Source organism: Schistocerca piceifrons, chromosome 6, assembly GCF_021461385.2.
Source record: "Schistocerca piceifrons isolate TAMUIC-IGC-003096 chromosome 6, iqSchPice1.1, whole genome shotgun sequence".
NCBI classification, from domain to species: Eukaryota; Metazoa; Arthropoda; class Insecta; order Orthoptera; family Acrididae; genus Schistocerca; species Schistocerca piceifrons.
The window spans coordinates 579,348,028-579,362,568 of NC_060143.1; the positions used below are offsets into that span (position 1 = coordinate 579,348,028).

A 14,541-nucleotide genomic window follows, 5' to 3' on the forward strand; every position below is an offset into this window, starting at 1 on the left:
ACACAGCATTGTAGTATGTGATCGTTTATGGATGTGTGTAATCTTCAATCCGCTCCAGTTCCTTAATGATCGATAATCGGACACATGTTCATGGGACATTGCGGTTTATTTTCACTTGTAGAAACACCTTGCAAAGTATGTCACTCCCTCCTGAATCACCCTATATGGCGAGAGGCGGGAACTCATAATCCACCCAAAAACTGTCCACTATTATTCCTCATATCAACCTTGGACTGTTGTGTTACGCACGTAGTATGTATTTCTCCTGAATCTTAATGAAAAGCAAAGTCCTTTTTGCAAACGAACTTTCAGCACCATTGTGAAACACACTGCGCTACGATCTAGGGCATGCGTGTAAAGTCAAATATACGGAAATGGCGTTTTGTGAATGTTACGCTATCTGTGCAACATGGGACAGCTTTAGCAGCATTATTAGGTGGAACGGGGTAACGATAGAACTCCACAGAAAGACGAAAAATTTCGAATTTGAATCGTTGAAAACTATGTTGAATTAAAAAGCGTCTGAAATTCTGTCCATCCCCACAGGAGCTGGAGAAATTCATGGAGAAGTTCAACGACGCTGGGCGTTTCTTGTGCGAGCAGCTGGCGGAAAATAAAGGAGCAGAGGTGGAACTGTACCACCCACTCATGCACACTGCTTTTCGTGCGGCTGTAGCCACTATTTTCAACATCGACGTGGACTGTATTTTACCAGGTCGTTTCCGGCAGGCTGAGGTGGTTGATCTAGCGACTGATTTCGGAAAAACTTTACCGGTAAGTTGATGAAATGAACTGTGACTTACGTTTACATTTTCCATTGTTGGCGGAACTGCAGGAACGCAGTTGTATGATAAACTGTGAGAATGAATTATCCTCAGACTGCAATTAAATGATCTTCAACTTTTTTAACATAATCGGTTTCGAGGCTTCTAGCCTCATCTTCAGGTGTACCTATTCACATAAACCTCACACATAAAACTTTTGGTTTAGTTATCGACAACGTGCTAACAACCGCCTTTTAGGATAAGATGTTAGGAAGTTTAATATAAGGTTTTGACTTCTTTTTTTTCTGACGCATAAACGCTAGGTGCTGCTGGAATGTGACTCACACATTCATACTGAATGGTTGTTTATTTAAGACAAAAACTGTCAACAGCATTAGATGATAACATGTTTAAGTTGCGCAGTATCATGGTACAAATGTTTCTTGCCTGTGGTTACAAGAAATTGTGACATTGTGCGTATTTTTGACTTGAAAATAAGGAATTTAATTAATCTCACAATCTAAAAAGATTTAGGAAGTAGTTAACAAGTAATCAGCAAAAAACGCAGGTGTTTTAAGAGCGTCGTCAGTAAGTAATGCAATACTCTTTCTTTTCTCAGCCAACTTCGGCTGGAAACATGCGGGATTTGTCTTGGAATATTCTCCTTCGGCCGCTATTGTTTTATAAAGTTTCAAATGTTGGCGGCGCTACAGGTAGCCTTAAAAGTGGCGTCTTTAACGGAGATACGTTCCTAGCAGGAAGCTGTCCCTGAGTTTCTCTTGGCGGAAAATCATAGCCGCTTGCACAGTGTGTACGATCTGTCCGTGAACAAAAACACGGAGAGTCGTTGGGCGAAGTGACTATCGTCGTAGCAGCAAGGTCGTGCATACGTGTCCCAGCTCTTAGGTGCTGGCCGGCCACACACAGCTGTCGACGCTCTGACTCGATGTGATCGGCGTTCACAACCAAACACCTCGCTGCGCAGCTGGACGTCTGGCCCGGTAGTGCTGACACACTCGTCCATCTCTTGGGGTACCCAAGTGTGTGTGCCCGCTCTTCTTCACCGCCTAACAGAAGACCTTAAAGAGCAACAAAGAACTATTTGCGCGGAATTTGTCACGATCAGCATCGCAACGCGCAAGCAGTTTTTGTCGAACATCGTCACAGGTGCTGAAACACGAGTGCATCACTACGCACCGCAAATAAAATTGCAAACAATGTAGTGGCGCCACACCATCTTTTCTCCGAAAAAAAACTTCAAGGTATCCATCTTTTTGATATGTAGCTCCTTGTATTGGCCGTGTTTGCAGTTAAAAATTTTTGGATGTGAGGTCCGCCAGTTACGCAAAATACCGTTTTTCTCAGTACCCAAACATGTTTAGACACCACTGTGCCATCATCGGTGGATTTTCGTTTTTAGTTATTGTGCAATGTGAACATTTTATTAAATGGTTATAAAATTATGTGCATTTTTAGTTCAAACAACAGATCGTTTCTTTTTGTAAATACCTTTACATTCGGTGAACATGAATTTTCTAGATCACTTTTGTGTTAATTATTATAGGTAGCTTCTCATCTGCAACCAAACGATGTTGATGAGAAAAGTTTTTTGCTGGGAGTTAACCTATCTTCTAGAATGTAATTTAGTTTTTCGCGCCTATTTTTGTATTTACTTTTGTTTTCGTATGGCAAGCACTTTCATTCTCCGCATCATGCTGAGATGTTGTGATGCATACGTAACTATAACAAGTATTTTCCACAAAATAACATAGTAAAACACTTTTTACTACACCAGAACACAGTGTGATTGTGGTTTGTTATGTGTCCCAGTCCAGTCAGTGTTCATTTGGGCCGGCCGCGGTGGTCTAGCGGTTCTAGGCGCTCAGTCCGGAGCCGCGCGACTGCTACGGTCGCAGGTTCGAATCCTGCCTCGGGCATGGATGTGTGTGATGTCCTTAGGTTAGTTAGGTTTAAGTAGTTCTAAGTTCTAGGGGACTGATGACCATAGATGTTAAGTCCCATAGTGCTCAGAGCCATTTGAACCATTTGTTCATTTGGTCACCAGAGTTCGAAAACCCACTTATGATGGCACAGTGGTGCCGAAACATGTTTGGGTACTGAGAAAAACGGTGTTTTGCGTGATTGGCGGATGGCGGACCTCACATAAAAAAAAAATACGCTTCAAAGCCCCACTCTCAACCTGTAAGGCCAGGTGACGGTCTTCTGGGACAATGAGGGAGGACATCAAACAGAATGACCGCTTCAATCAACTCGAAACTGTATTGCGCTACGCTCAGGAGCTTGAAGAAACGACTTCATTGTGTTCGTCGCTAGAAAAATGTAAACTAACTTCTCGTTCTCCATGACAACCGGAGACCTCACACAAGTCTGTGCAACGGATAGAAGCTCAGTAAACCCCATTGGACTATACGTCCTCAACCACCCTATACAGCTCGGATCTCGCACTTTTCTACTTCAAACTCTTCAGCCCACTGAAGGACGCACTCTGCGGGTAAGGGTACGTCGATGACGGGGAGATTATTCCTGCACCAATACGTCGGCTGCTACGTCGGCCTGTAGAGAGGTACCACGTGGGCAAACAGGCCTTTCCAGCGTAAGGCTGTCACATTGAACGGAGTTTATGTTGAAACACAGGGTTACGTAGCCAAAATGTGGGGACTAACATGGTGTACTGGAATCCTCAATAAAATCAACCTGCTTTCAGAAGAAAAGTGTATTAAATTACTTATTGAACGAACCTCGTATATGTGCTCTGGCTTATTGTAAAGATGAGGCCGGAACTGAGCCTTCTAAAATGAAACATAAAATCAAACAATGGAGAATCCCGGATGGAATGTAACAATATTATGAGAGACAGAGTTGCTACTCACCATATAGCGGAGATGCTGAGTCGCAGGACACACACACACACACACACACACACACACACACACACACACACACACCACAAACACACACGCACACACACACACACAACTGCTATATCAGGCAAGTTGCACAGTAGGTAGTAGAGGGCCAGCATATGTCAGTATAGGATATAAGAAACAAGTACACAGATTCATAAAAGCAGAGGTCTATTTCATGTCAGCTTCACACTTGTAGTGATCCACAATGCAATGGAAATGTCTCTCAGAGTATATAATGATCTACTCACGGTGAATGCAATAGCTAAACTTTGAACGAAGTCACTCAATAAAACCGGTTCACACATGCAACTAGAGTGTGGCCACAGCTAGTGGCATAACGCCACAATAAAAACTTGGTTGTCCTTTGTTGCGCGGATTTCCTTCCATCACAGGTCCCTCGTAGCACTATTTCGAAGAAAGAGCATTCTGCCACCGTTATCATGGAGTAATTGCTGCTTTGCTAAATTCGATTTCATTGTGTTTTCAGTTTATTACTGAAGAAAGTGAAAACAAAGCTTCTGGAACTGCAAGAACAGCAACCTATGTTTGATTTTCTGCAGCAGTGTGCGTGTGTCTCGGGTGGGGGGGGGGGGGGGGGGGGGCACAACATTTACAAAGCTATGACGTCTCCCAGAATCTTGAAAGATTTTTTTTTTGGTGAAGAAATAAATATACTTATTATATGTAACCGAAAAAAGCGAGTCGTACAAACTCAGATCAACACAATCTCTACAAACTGCTTTCATTCTCTGATGAATTTCCTTTGGGGTGATGACACCTTCTGCTGTCAACAATTCAGCGACTGCACGTTGCTTAAATCGCATTGACCGACGGTCTGCGCAGGGTTCCATACTTAACACTGTAACAACAGAACCGTTCAATGCTAAGGCGTCCCACCAACTGGAGTTGTAGAGAAGAAGCTGCGGAAGAAGCCAATACCTGCCGTGTACCAATACTCCCAACTGTTGAAGAGTTACAAAGGTGGAGGGATTACTTTTCAGCCAACCCCCGTACAATATGGTTTCCGTCTGTATTCCACTCATTCTAGCAAAAGGATGAACGAAGGTCAGAAGTGAGCATTCAACCCAAAATCCATTAATAAAACGTATATATTGCACTTCATCAACTAAAGGCGGAAAATTGCTTGTGCACCACCTCGTAGTTGAATTCACTAAGCCTCACAGCCCATCTAGCGAGTATGGTGGGCGAATCCTTCAACCCCAACACCCACTTCAACCCAGCATGATCTATCACTACCCGAAATCTTCTCCCATATAAATGACATTTAAAATAAGTGATTCCATAGATTACACTAAGCATATCCGTCTCTGTTGCTGAGTAATTCCTCTCTGCTGCATTCAACTGCCTAGACGCATTTGCTACAGGATGTTCTTTCTCATCAATTTCCTGACTAAGAACACACCCTAATGTTTGATTCGATGCATTGGGGACTGATGACCTTCGCTGTTTAGTCCCCCTTAAACATCCCAACAACCACCACCACCACCATCGATGCATTGCATGCTAGTATAAACTCCTTTTCAAAATCTGGAAACACAAGAACCGGACTTGATGTCAAGACTTCTTTCAGTTTGTCAAACGCTCTCTTACACTCTTCTGTCCACTCAAATTTCACACCCTTCCATAACAGTCGCGTCAACGGCTGTGCTAAATCTGCAAAACCCTTCACGAACTTTCGATAGAAATAGCAAATTCCGATGAATGACTGGACTTCCTTAACTGTTTGCGGTTCCCGAAAATCCCTTACAGCCAGTACCAACCTCGGATTTGTTTGCACTCTGTCAGTACTGGTAATATGAACCAAATATTTTACTCCTTCTAATGCGAAATGACACTTCTCCAGGCTCAATGTCAAACGAGCTGCTCTTAACCTCATACAAACTTCCCTTAACCGCTGTCTGTGTTGCTCCATACTACTTGAAAACATTATGATGTCATCCATATAGACAAGACACTGCCGTGGTTAAAACCCCTCAATACGCTGTCTAGCAACCTCTGAAACGTTGCCGGAGCGTTTTTCAAACCGAATGGCATTCTAATGTACTGATAATGACCTCCAGGAGTAGAGAAAGCAGTTTTTGGACGATCCTCTGGAGCCACCTCTAACTGATGATAACCACTTGTCAAATCCATCGTAGAAAAGTACTGGCACTGTCCTACGTGATCCAAAGTCTCCGATATGTTTGGAATGGGATATGCGTCTGTTACTGTCTTATTATTGAGGTATCGGTAGTCACAACAGAACCTGTATTTCTTAGTTCCATCCGCAGGTTTTTTTAGGGACAACGACAATGCCTGCTCCCTAGCAACTTTTACTATGCTTTATAATACCGTCCGGAAGCTGCTGATCAATGAAATCCTCCACAATCGGCTGCAAATACCTCGGTATTCTGTATGGTTTACGATAAACCGGTGCTTCATTCCCTGTTGGTATCCTATGTTGAACTAATGGAGTTGCTCGCAACGGCCCTTGTGGAAAAAACAAATCCTTAAATTCCCACAATAATTCTTCCATATGCTCTCTTTCTCCTCCTTTCAACTGCTTAATTTTGTAACGCAATGCAGTTCTATCAGCAGTTAGTGGCTGATCGCTTCGCCTACCTCTCGAACACCAGTCTTCATCATCCGGCACCTCCAAATTTGCTACTAAAACTCCTTTCCTCAAATTCGCGTCTACAGCGCTAAAATTATCAACGTTCACGGGAACTATTCGTCCGTCGTTCCCCTCCTGCACGCGTACAACACTACGTCTCACAAAGCAACCCAGTGAACCAAAACTTCGTTATCCGTCAATGGTTCAATAACACATACTGCATCCATGCGTATATTCGACTCCACACTTACCCACGGCGACTTCCCGGTGCCACACACTCATGCGAATTAAGCCTTAATGCTAATGAACGCGGTTCAGTTGCTTTGTTCATTACGTTGAACGCCAGCTCTGCATTGACGACAGTTTCCCCTAGCGGAAATAACATTCCACCAAGTTCCACAGTTCGTTGTCCAAGGTCAATTTTGGCATGATGTTGATACAAGAAATCTACTCCTAGGATCATGTCGTAGCCCTCGCTCACCCATGGTTCTACGTCCATGCATGCAACAAATCGGACTTCCCTATGCGAAAGTCAACTGTCACCGACCCCAAAGGCGTGACCTCCTTACCCCCCATACCACGCAACCTAACTTCCTTCGTCCCACTATATTCTTAGTAGCGGCCCTGTGTCTAACAAAATCTTAAACTTTTTAGTTCCTATGGATCCTACCACTGAACATTCTACCTCTCCATACGTATTCGTAGCATTGAAATAAAACGGGAGCTCATTTAGGTGGGTCTTGGGCCCCCTCTGTCGTTTAATGCTTGTCCTCCTCTCCTATCTCCATTTCTCCATCCTCCACGCTGCTGATTTCCACCCATTCCTCTATTCCTTGGTGACTGGGTACATTTCCTCTGCACATGTCACGTACGACCACACTTATAACATTTTAGACCCACTGCAAATACTATTTGCCTCTCGCGTACTCTTGTTGCCATGCCTACTTCTTCACACTGAATTGCCAGCTGAATGGCCGAATACAAATCTTTCGGAGTCCATTCAAGCACCTTCCTTGGCATATGCGCCGGTAACCCTCTCAAAAATACATCAAGTGCCCTTTGCTCGGCCTCCTGAAACAGAACAACAGAGCACTATTCGCTTCATCGTTCTGACCCAGCTCGTAAGTGTACTCATTAATTTCCCTTATTCTGTCTGCAAATTTCTCCGTCTCCCCCTGTGTCTTTGTCATCGTACTTAACCTCTCCCTAAAGTACCGAGAGCTATTCTGTTTCTTGTACCTTTGTAAAAGCCCTTCCTTTAACTGCTTAAACTGTCCTGCCTTCCTTAAGGCCTCAGAACACCTTACATATGTTTTCGCTTCACTCGTTAATCTGATCTTGGCTACATGTAACAACTGCTCATCAGACCAACCATTCATCGCAGCTGAAGTCTCCAAGTCCTCCACAAACGCACGCACATCCTCAGACGCCTTGCCAGAAAACAGAATAATCAAACTCACGGCGGCTGGATCGATCTCCTGCTCCCTAGGCAACAACGACTGAGCAGATGCCGTTTCCCACTCACTTCTAGGTGTTAATTCATTTCTCAACTGCGTATTGTCTGCTGTCAATTGTGCTACTTTTGCCAACAAAATCCGCACCGCTACTGGTTCCGCCACACCTTGCGTCCTTGACTCTGCCATTGTGTCGCTTTCGTTCCCAGTCACTCGTTTTGTTTTGGGACTAAGTACAAGAATAATCTGACTTCCTACAACTCCATATCATCATACTCAGTAACATCATAAACCAATACAAAGTAATCAAATGCCACGAAAACAACATCTTACTGTCCCAAATAGACTAACACTTATTCTGGCAAAATAAATAATATGCATACGCAAAACATCTAAAATGTGGCTTCTGGCAAGCCATTCTCAAAACACCAACAAGAAAGAAAACGTCCAACACTCAAAAGAACAATTTTGACAGCACCCACCACATCTTGTGACTGTACTGGCTGTGGGCTCGAACGTCGTACTGGACAGACAACGTCCGCTATTCTGACACCCAATGTAGTTGGTGCCCGACGCCAAATATGGCATGGAGACACCAAATGTAGTCGATGGGTGCCAGGAGGTGCCATATTAAAACTCGGCCGAGATTTTCAAATGATTTATTCGTTTCCACTACAGTGCTTCATTGACCTCGGTCCGCGTCACAGGCCCCGCAATGCTGAGGCCGCTGCCCCAGCGACCTGTGCAACGCAACGCTGTGTCGCGCCGGCCTTGTTCGCCAGCTGTAGAGTTCCGATTACGTCAGGCCGACTCAGCGGCCACCATCCCCGTTGACTCTGTGCTGCTCCGCCGGGAGCCGTAAGCCGGCCCCACTGCTGCTTCTTCCTTGGCTGGCATAGCTGGGAATGCAGCGGCAACGACTACACGCAATCCGACGTCCGAATCTGCGACCCTCGCCACGAAAGTCTCCGGCGTGTGTCGGGAGCCGAAACGAGTGCCCGCAGTAGCGAGCCAAAGAGTGGTCCTCCCTGGCTGGCTGCGGACCTCGCATCAGCCTCAGAGGATCGAACCGTCGTGGACTGGGACGCTGTCACCCCATCTGTTGCTGCGTATAGTCCGGTGGAGTGACACGCTCCGCCATCCTGGAGAGCTGCCACACTTGAATGACGCTCGTTAGAAAACAACACCTATGTATACTCAGGTTGCTCTTCTGTTTTGCTAAGACGTCACTTCGCGTCACGTACGCACCACACCCTAGTTGCGCCAGTGGGCCCCTTCTGCCTATAGCTTGCGCCATGCGAACCACTGTGTTTACTCTTTTCAGCGGTTCGACAGCCCTGTGTCCTTGATTCCACTTCACAACCGCTGGTCAACGTAACTTGCTGCAATCCGGCCTGCACCTGGCTGTAGCTTGCACTCAAATTATCGCACAAAACTAACTTTCACTATCCTAAACGGTGGTGCCGATACAATACGGCTTTTTTGTAAGGAATTTGATATAGTTTAATTTTGTACCGGGATATGTTTTCGTCAGAGGCCCAGATTCTCAAGTTATTCCATAAGAAAGTTCAAAAGTGATTTTCAAAAGAATACCCAATCCTGTAGTCATTCCTCCTCGTCCCTCCCCCCACCCCAATTAGGATTTTTTTCTTTGTTTCTCATGGCACTCACTCCTACCACTGTACAAAAATTTGAGACTACACGAATTATTTCCCATATTCGACGTTTTTTGGTCTTCATTGACTGGGCTATTACGCCATTGCCTGAATTAGCTGTTTCGTTAACGTTATTAATTTTAAGTTTCCTTTATGGCTATTGAAAGAAACACTTTTCCAAATGTTATGAGTAAATTAATTACTTTTACAGCTGGATCTCAACTTCTGCACCTACATATATGCTCCGTAAGCCTCCGTACGATGTGTGTACCACTACAAGTAATTTCTTTTCTTCTCCAATTGCAAATAGAGGTAAGGAAAAATGACTGTCTGTGTGTCTCCTTACGAGCCCTATATTCTCTTATCTTATATTCATGGTGCTTACACAAAATGTACGTTGGTGGCAGTAGAAGCGTACTGCAGTCAACTTGAAATGCCGTTTCTCTGCATCTCCACAACAGCGTTCCTCAAACAGGAACGTCGCCTTCCTTCCAGATATTCCCTTTTGAGTTCCCAAAGCATCTCATTAGTTTCGCATTGTTCGTATCCACAGGTAACTAAATCTAGCAGCTTATCTCTCAGTTCCTTCAATGTCTTCGTTTACTCCGACTTGGTGCGGATCGCGGACACTCAAGTGATACTCGAGAATGGGTGATACATTATTGTCATATATGGGTCTCCTTTACAGGTAAATCACAGTTTTCTAAAATTCTCCTAGTAAACCAAAGTCGACCATTTGCCTTCCCTATTATAATCTTTAAATGGCCTTTCCATTTCACATCAGTTTGCAGTGTTACACCCAGATATTTAAACGATGTGGCTGAGTCAACAGCACACTACTAATACTGTATTCGAACACTACAGAAAAAAATCCTAATTGGGGTGGGGGGAGGGACGAGGAGGAATGACAACAGGATTGGGTATTCTTTTGAAAATCACTTTTGAACTTTCTTATGGAATAACTTGCTCATCTGCATTAACTTACATTCTTGTATATTTAGAGTTAGCTGCCATTATCACGCTTAACCCGTATAATCACAGTGGTATCGTAAAAGGAAGGATACACAGACAAAACGATTTATTTGTTAATTGTATGCCCTTAAAATAGACAAAATTATAAGGTAAAAATCACACAAACGTCAATTTCACTATTTTAAGTGGCATTATAAAAGCAGGAGAAAATGAAAACCAAAAAAATTCTACTATGGGAAATAATTCGCATACAGTACAGTGACAGGAGGGAATGGCATGAACAACATACTAAAGATTTAAAGATCCTGAACAGCAGTGAGGGGGGTGGAGGTGAGGGGTGGAACGGGGGTGCGTTTCAAGGTCACTTCTCTACGTTTTTCATGAATAACTCTAAAAACCCGGCCTCTGGGTAAAACGTATTGCAGTACAAAAAGAAAGTACATCAAGTTTCCTACAAAAGGTCCTAGTCATACTTTTAGGGCCAGTACTTTGCGTGCAGATAGCGAGAGAATGCTAAATATCTCGTGCATCATGTTCGTACAGTAGCTTAGGTGGTTTTCTAGGCGAACTTGTAGTTTCCTAACTTGATAGGGCACAAGTGCCACTTATCAAATTGTTCCCTTCTATTTCCTCTAAACCACTGTGGTACGTTGTAAACAATTATTGTGTGTACCTTTTATATAGGGGCTATAGGTTTCCCATTTTATGTTTAAGGATATTATGGAATTGTAATTACAACATGTAGTAACACAGAAATTGATGCCTTCTAATTAACTGTTATGCTGTACATATAACTGATAAGATATGACGCAGGCAACTGTTCTTGGTAGCTGCCATGGCCCATCTAAAATGGGAGGATAGTATTTTATTCACTTCCACATGGCACTTATAGTCAACGCTGAACTTATTTATATTACGATTGGAAAGGTGTATTGCTATGGTATTAATTTTGATTCTGATTACTTCAATATATGTATGACTGGGTCTTCATTACGGGTATGACTTGGCCTTTTTAAAAAGATGATTTTCACTGACAACTGCCTGAATATGGAGAATAAATGCTCTGGAAGTGATAGTATAGTAATAAAATGTGTGTAGCAAGCATGAAAGTTTATTTACAGCATTTAACAACTAATGTAGACGTATCACAACACGGAAAACCTTATAACGTCACTTTCTCTCACAAACATCTCGTGAAATTACCTTCATGTTGGTTGGTTGTTGATTCTGGTGAGAATAGCCCTGTCAGCAAACTGCACAGTACCTCTCTGCTTTCTGTACCTTTGTATTCGCAATGAACCCGACTCCCACTATTCCATTTATTGCTGCTGTTATTACTGCCCTGAATCCATTTGACTGGAAATAATTACGACTTTTCTGTTAAACTTCACCGAATCCTGATATATCTAAATCGATTATTAGCATCCCTACCACAAAAAGACTACTGAAAGTACATTCTCAGACTCATAGGTTGTTATTGTCTTTATTGTACTCAGTCTTTTCTAATGGTAATCTCTCCCTTGGCAGTTCCCTCCTAAGGATAAAAATAGGAGACTGATCTGGTATCTTTTTTTCTGATGAAGAGAACTTCATTATGCTTTCTTCAATTACATGTCTCAGGATACTGGAATGTAATCTAGATCCAGTTAACGTTTCTGTTAAAGGACCCAGGGGCAAAATGTGTAGATACAAAGGCTTACAAATAATATAATTTATCAGTAGTAACTATGAAAAGCTGCAACATAAGTGCATGATTAAAACTGGTAAGTGATGAAGCCAAATTGCTAAACACCGAAAAGTTGAATAATAAGAAAAAAGCAGCGTTTCTGCGTTTCTTATTCCTGCTTGTGGTGCTCCACATTCGTTAGCAGTGGTCATACAGACACTATGTTCTTTACAAAAATTTATTCATGAAGATAATTTCAATGCTTAAAATGGGTGAGAGTGGGAGTAAGAGAAAAATTGAATTATATACAAGAGGGGTTATCGAAAATTTTGAAATAGCTGACTGAATTACATTGCAACGAGTTACTAAACAACAAAACAATACAATGAAGTGTCAAACCGTAAATATACTGCAGTTAATCATAATGGAAATATGTAGGATGATATTTTGACAGGTATATATATCATAAATAGTTACACACTATTTTGTGCAAAATAATTTGTGTGGTAAAGGAGATAATACAAAAGTCAATTAGTTTTTGTGAAGACTTATCCTTTGTTTTGTGCTATTTTCTGCTAGTGGAGAATTAATTAACACTTGTAAATGAAAAGGAAATAGACTAGACTAAAACATAAGAAAATGTAAGTATATTATGAATTTTAGAAACAAGGATGTTGTAGAACTTTTGACTTAATATAGACTTCTTTTAAATTAAAAATTGTTTCTTAGATTTTCCACAAAATACAAAGTGAAAATTAATTACATGATTAATGAGTTTGTAAGATGCAGTTTATGAAAAAGAAAGCTGATATCTAGAACTCCAGGCATCATATCACTACATGAGCAAAAATATATTTCATTACCCTAATTTATATATATATATATATATATATATATATATATATATATACAGCACTCCCACTAGTTTCAATAAATTTGTACAATCACTTAAAGATGAGTGTGTGATACAAATTTCAATATTTTTATATTTTCAACTGACACAGTGACTTTCAAACTATTACAACGCTTTTACATTTAGTCACACATACAGAAAAATTTACAGAATCTCATGAATCACAAAGATCAACTAAATCTTAGCTGGAAGATTTTTAATAGTTGTGCATTATGTGAAAGTAACTTTGTGGAAGACATTGTAGGTGATATGCAATGTGAATATATTGAAAAAAATGTTAATACTACAAAACAAACAATTATAAGCCTACTGCATAAATGTATTTCACATTACTTGAGTTACCTGTTTCATTGGTGGTTACATGGCTAACTTTTTAAATATCAAATATTTAATCTGAGATACCTCTAACAGAGGTTAAGCCTGCACATTACTTAATTTAAATCAACATCTTGTTGTTACCCACTTTTAACCAAAACAAAAGCTATTTCAGTAGTATAATATAGGGGATGAGTGGCATCTTTATCAAAATACCTTCTACATTGTTATTTCCATAATATTTATTTGTTTTCAGAAGCACATGTTTCCACTATCTATTCTGTATCATTACATAAGTCTTGGGCAAGTGAAATTTGATTTCAATTATGTTTTACGTTAACCACACATGTTATTATGATATTTGTTAATAGTTTGTATTTGTAGTTCATTTTATACTCCCTGTAGTATTGGACATTTCAGACTTTTCATTTGAACACTGAGGCTATCACAACTACAAATCACTCAAAGCTACAATTGTTTGCGCTTTGGAACACTGGTTACCTATAAGTAATATGGTTGGCTAAAGCCATGAGTATTTCATAATACTAAGTCTCTTGTACATTCATTGACAGGCAATTATATACCGTCCATGGACAACAGTCAACTTGACGAGGTGGATGACTGCACAAGGTCGGAAACTGTCAAGATTTAATACTGTTATCAAATACATAATTGATCGTGGTATTGCCTTAGCCAGCAAAAATGTTGATGGCCTAAAGGCCAATGATAGAACACTCCTCACCTTCCTTCTTAAGGAAGAACATTCAGGCACGAGATTTACTGACAAGGAATTAAGTGATGAAGTGAGTACACTCTTTCCAGAGATTAAATTATCCATAGTTATTATAGGTGTTATATGTGTAAATAAGTTTTCCAGAATGTTATGGCTGTTACAAGTTTGGCTCCTTGATGACATGATTATACACTATTTATCATATAGGGAGCTGAATTAAATATCAAAAATTGTCTTTCATATGCTTTCTATTTTTATTAGTTATGAGATAATAGCACACGAGTGTTGCATGTGCAGTTAATTTAATAATCAAAGAGGAATGTCAACACAATACATTAAATGGTTTTATGTCTAAAATATTCTATGTAGACCATAGCTAATCAGGTTTTAATTATTATTTATAAAATATGATTAGAAAACATCACAGTGATTAAGATAGGAAAAGAATAAAAATCTTTCAGAATCACATTAAAGCAGGTATTTATGTTATAAGCCCATTATGCATCTTATTACCAGTCAGTGCACATA

The 14,541-nt window shown here is 41.1% G+C and overlaps 1 protein-coding gene across 1 annotated transcript in view; it reads left to right on the top strand.

The window, feature by feature from the left end:
- The window catches only part of LOC124803467 (probable cytochrome P450 4aa1), a 217,173-nt gene that overhangs the window by 118,367 nt on the left and 84,265 nt on the right, over window positions 1–14,541 (top strand). Inside the window, exons 3-4 of the mRNA XM_047264657.1 lie at window positions 547–774; window positions 13,853–14,083. Coding sequence (XP_047120613.1) covers window positions 547–774; window positions 13,853–14,083 — 459 coding nt within the window. The remainder of the gene's footprint in view (window positions 1–546; window positions 775–13,852; window positions 14,084–14,541) is intronic.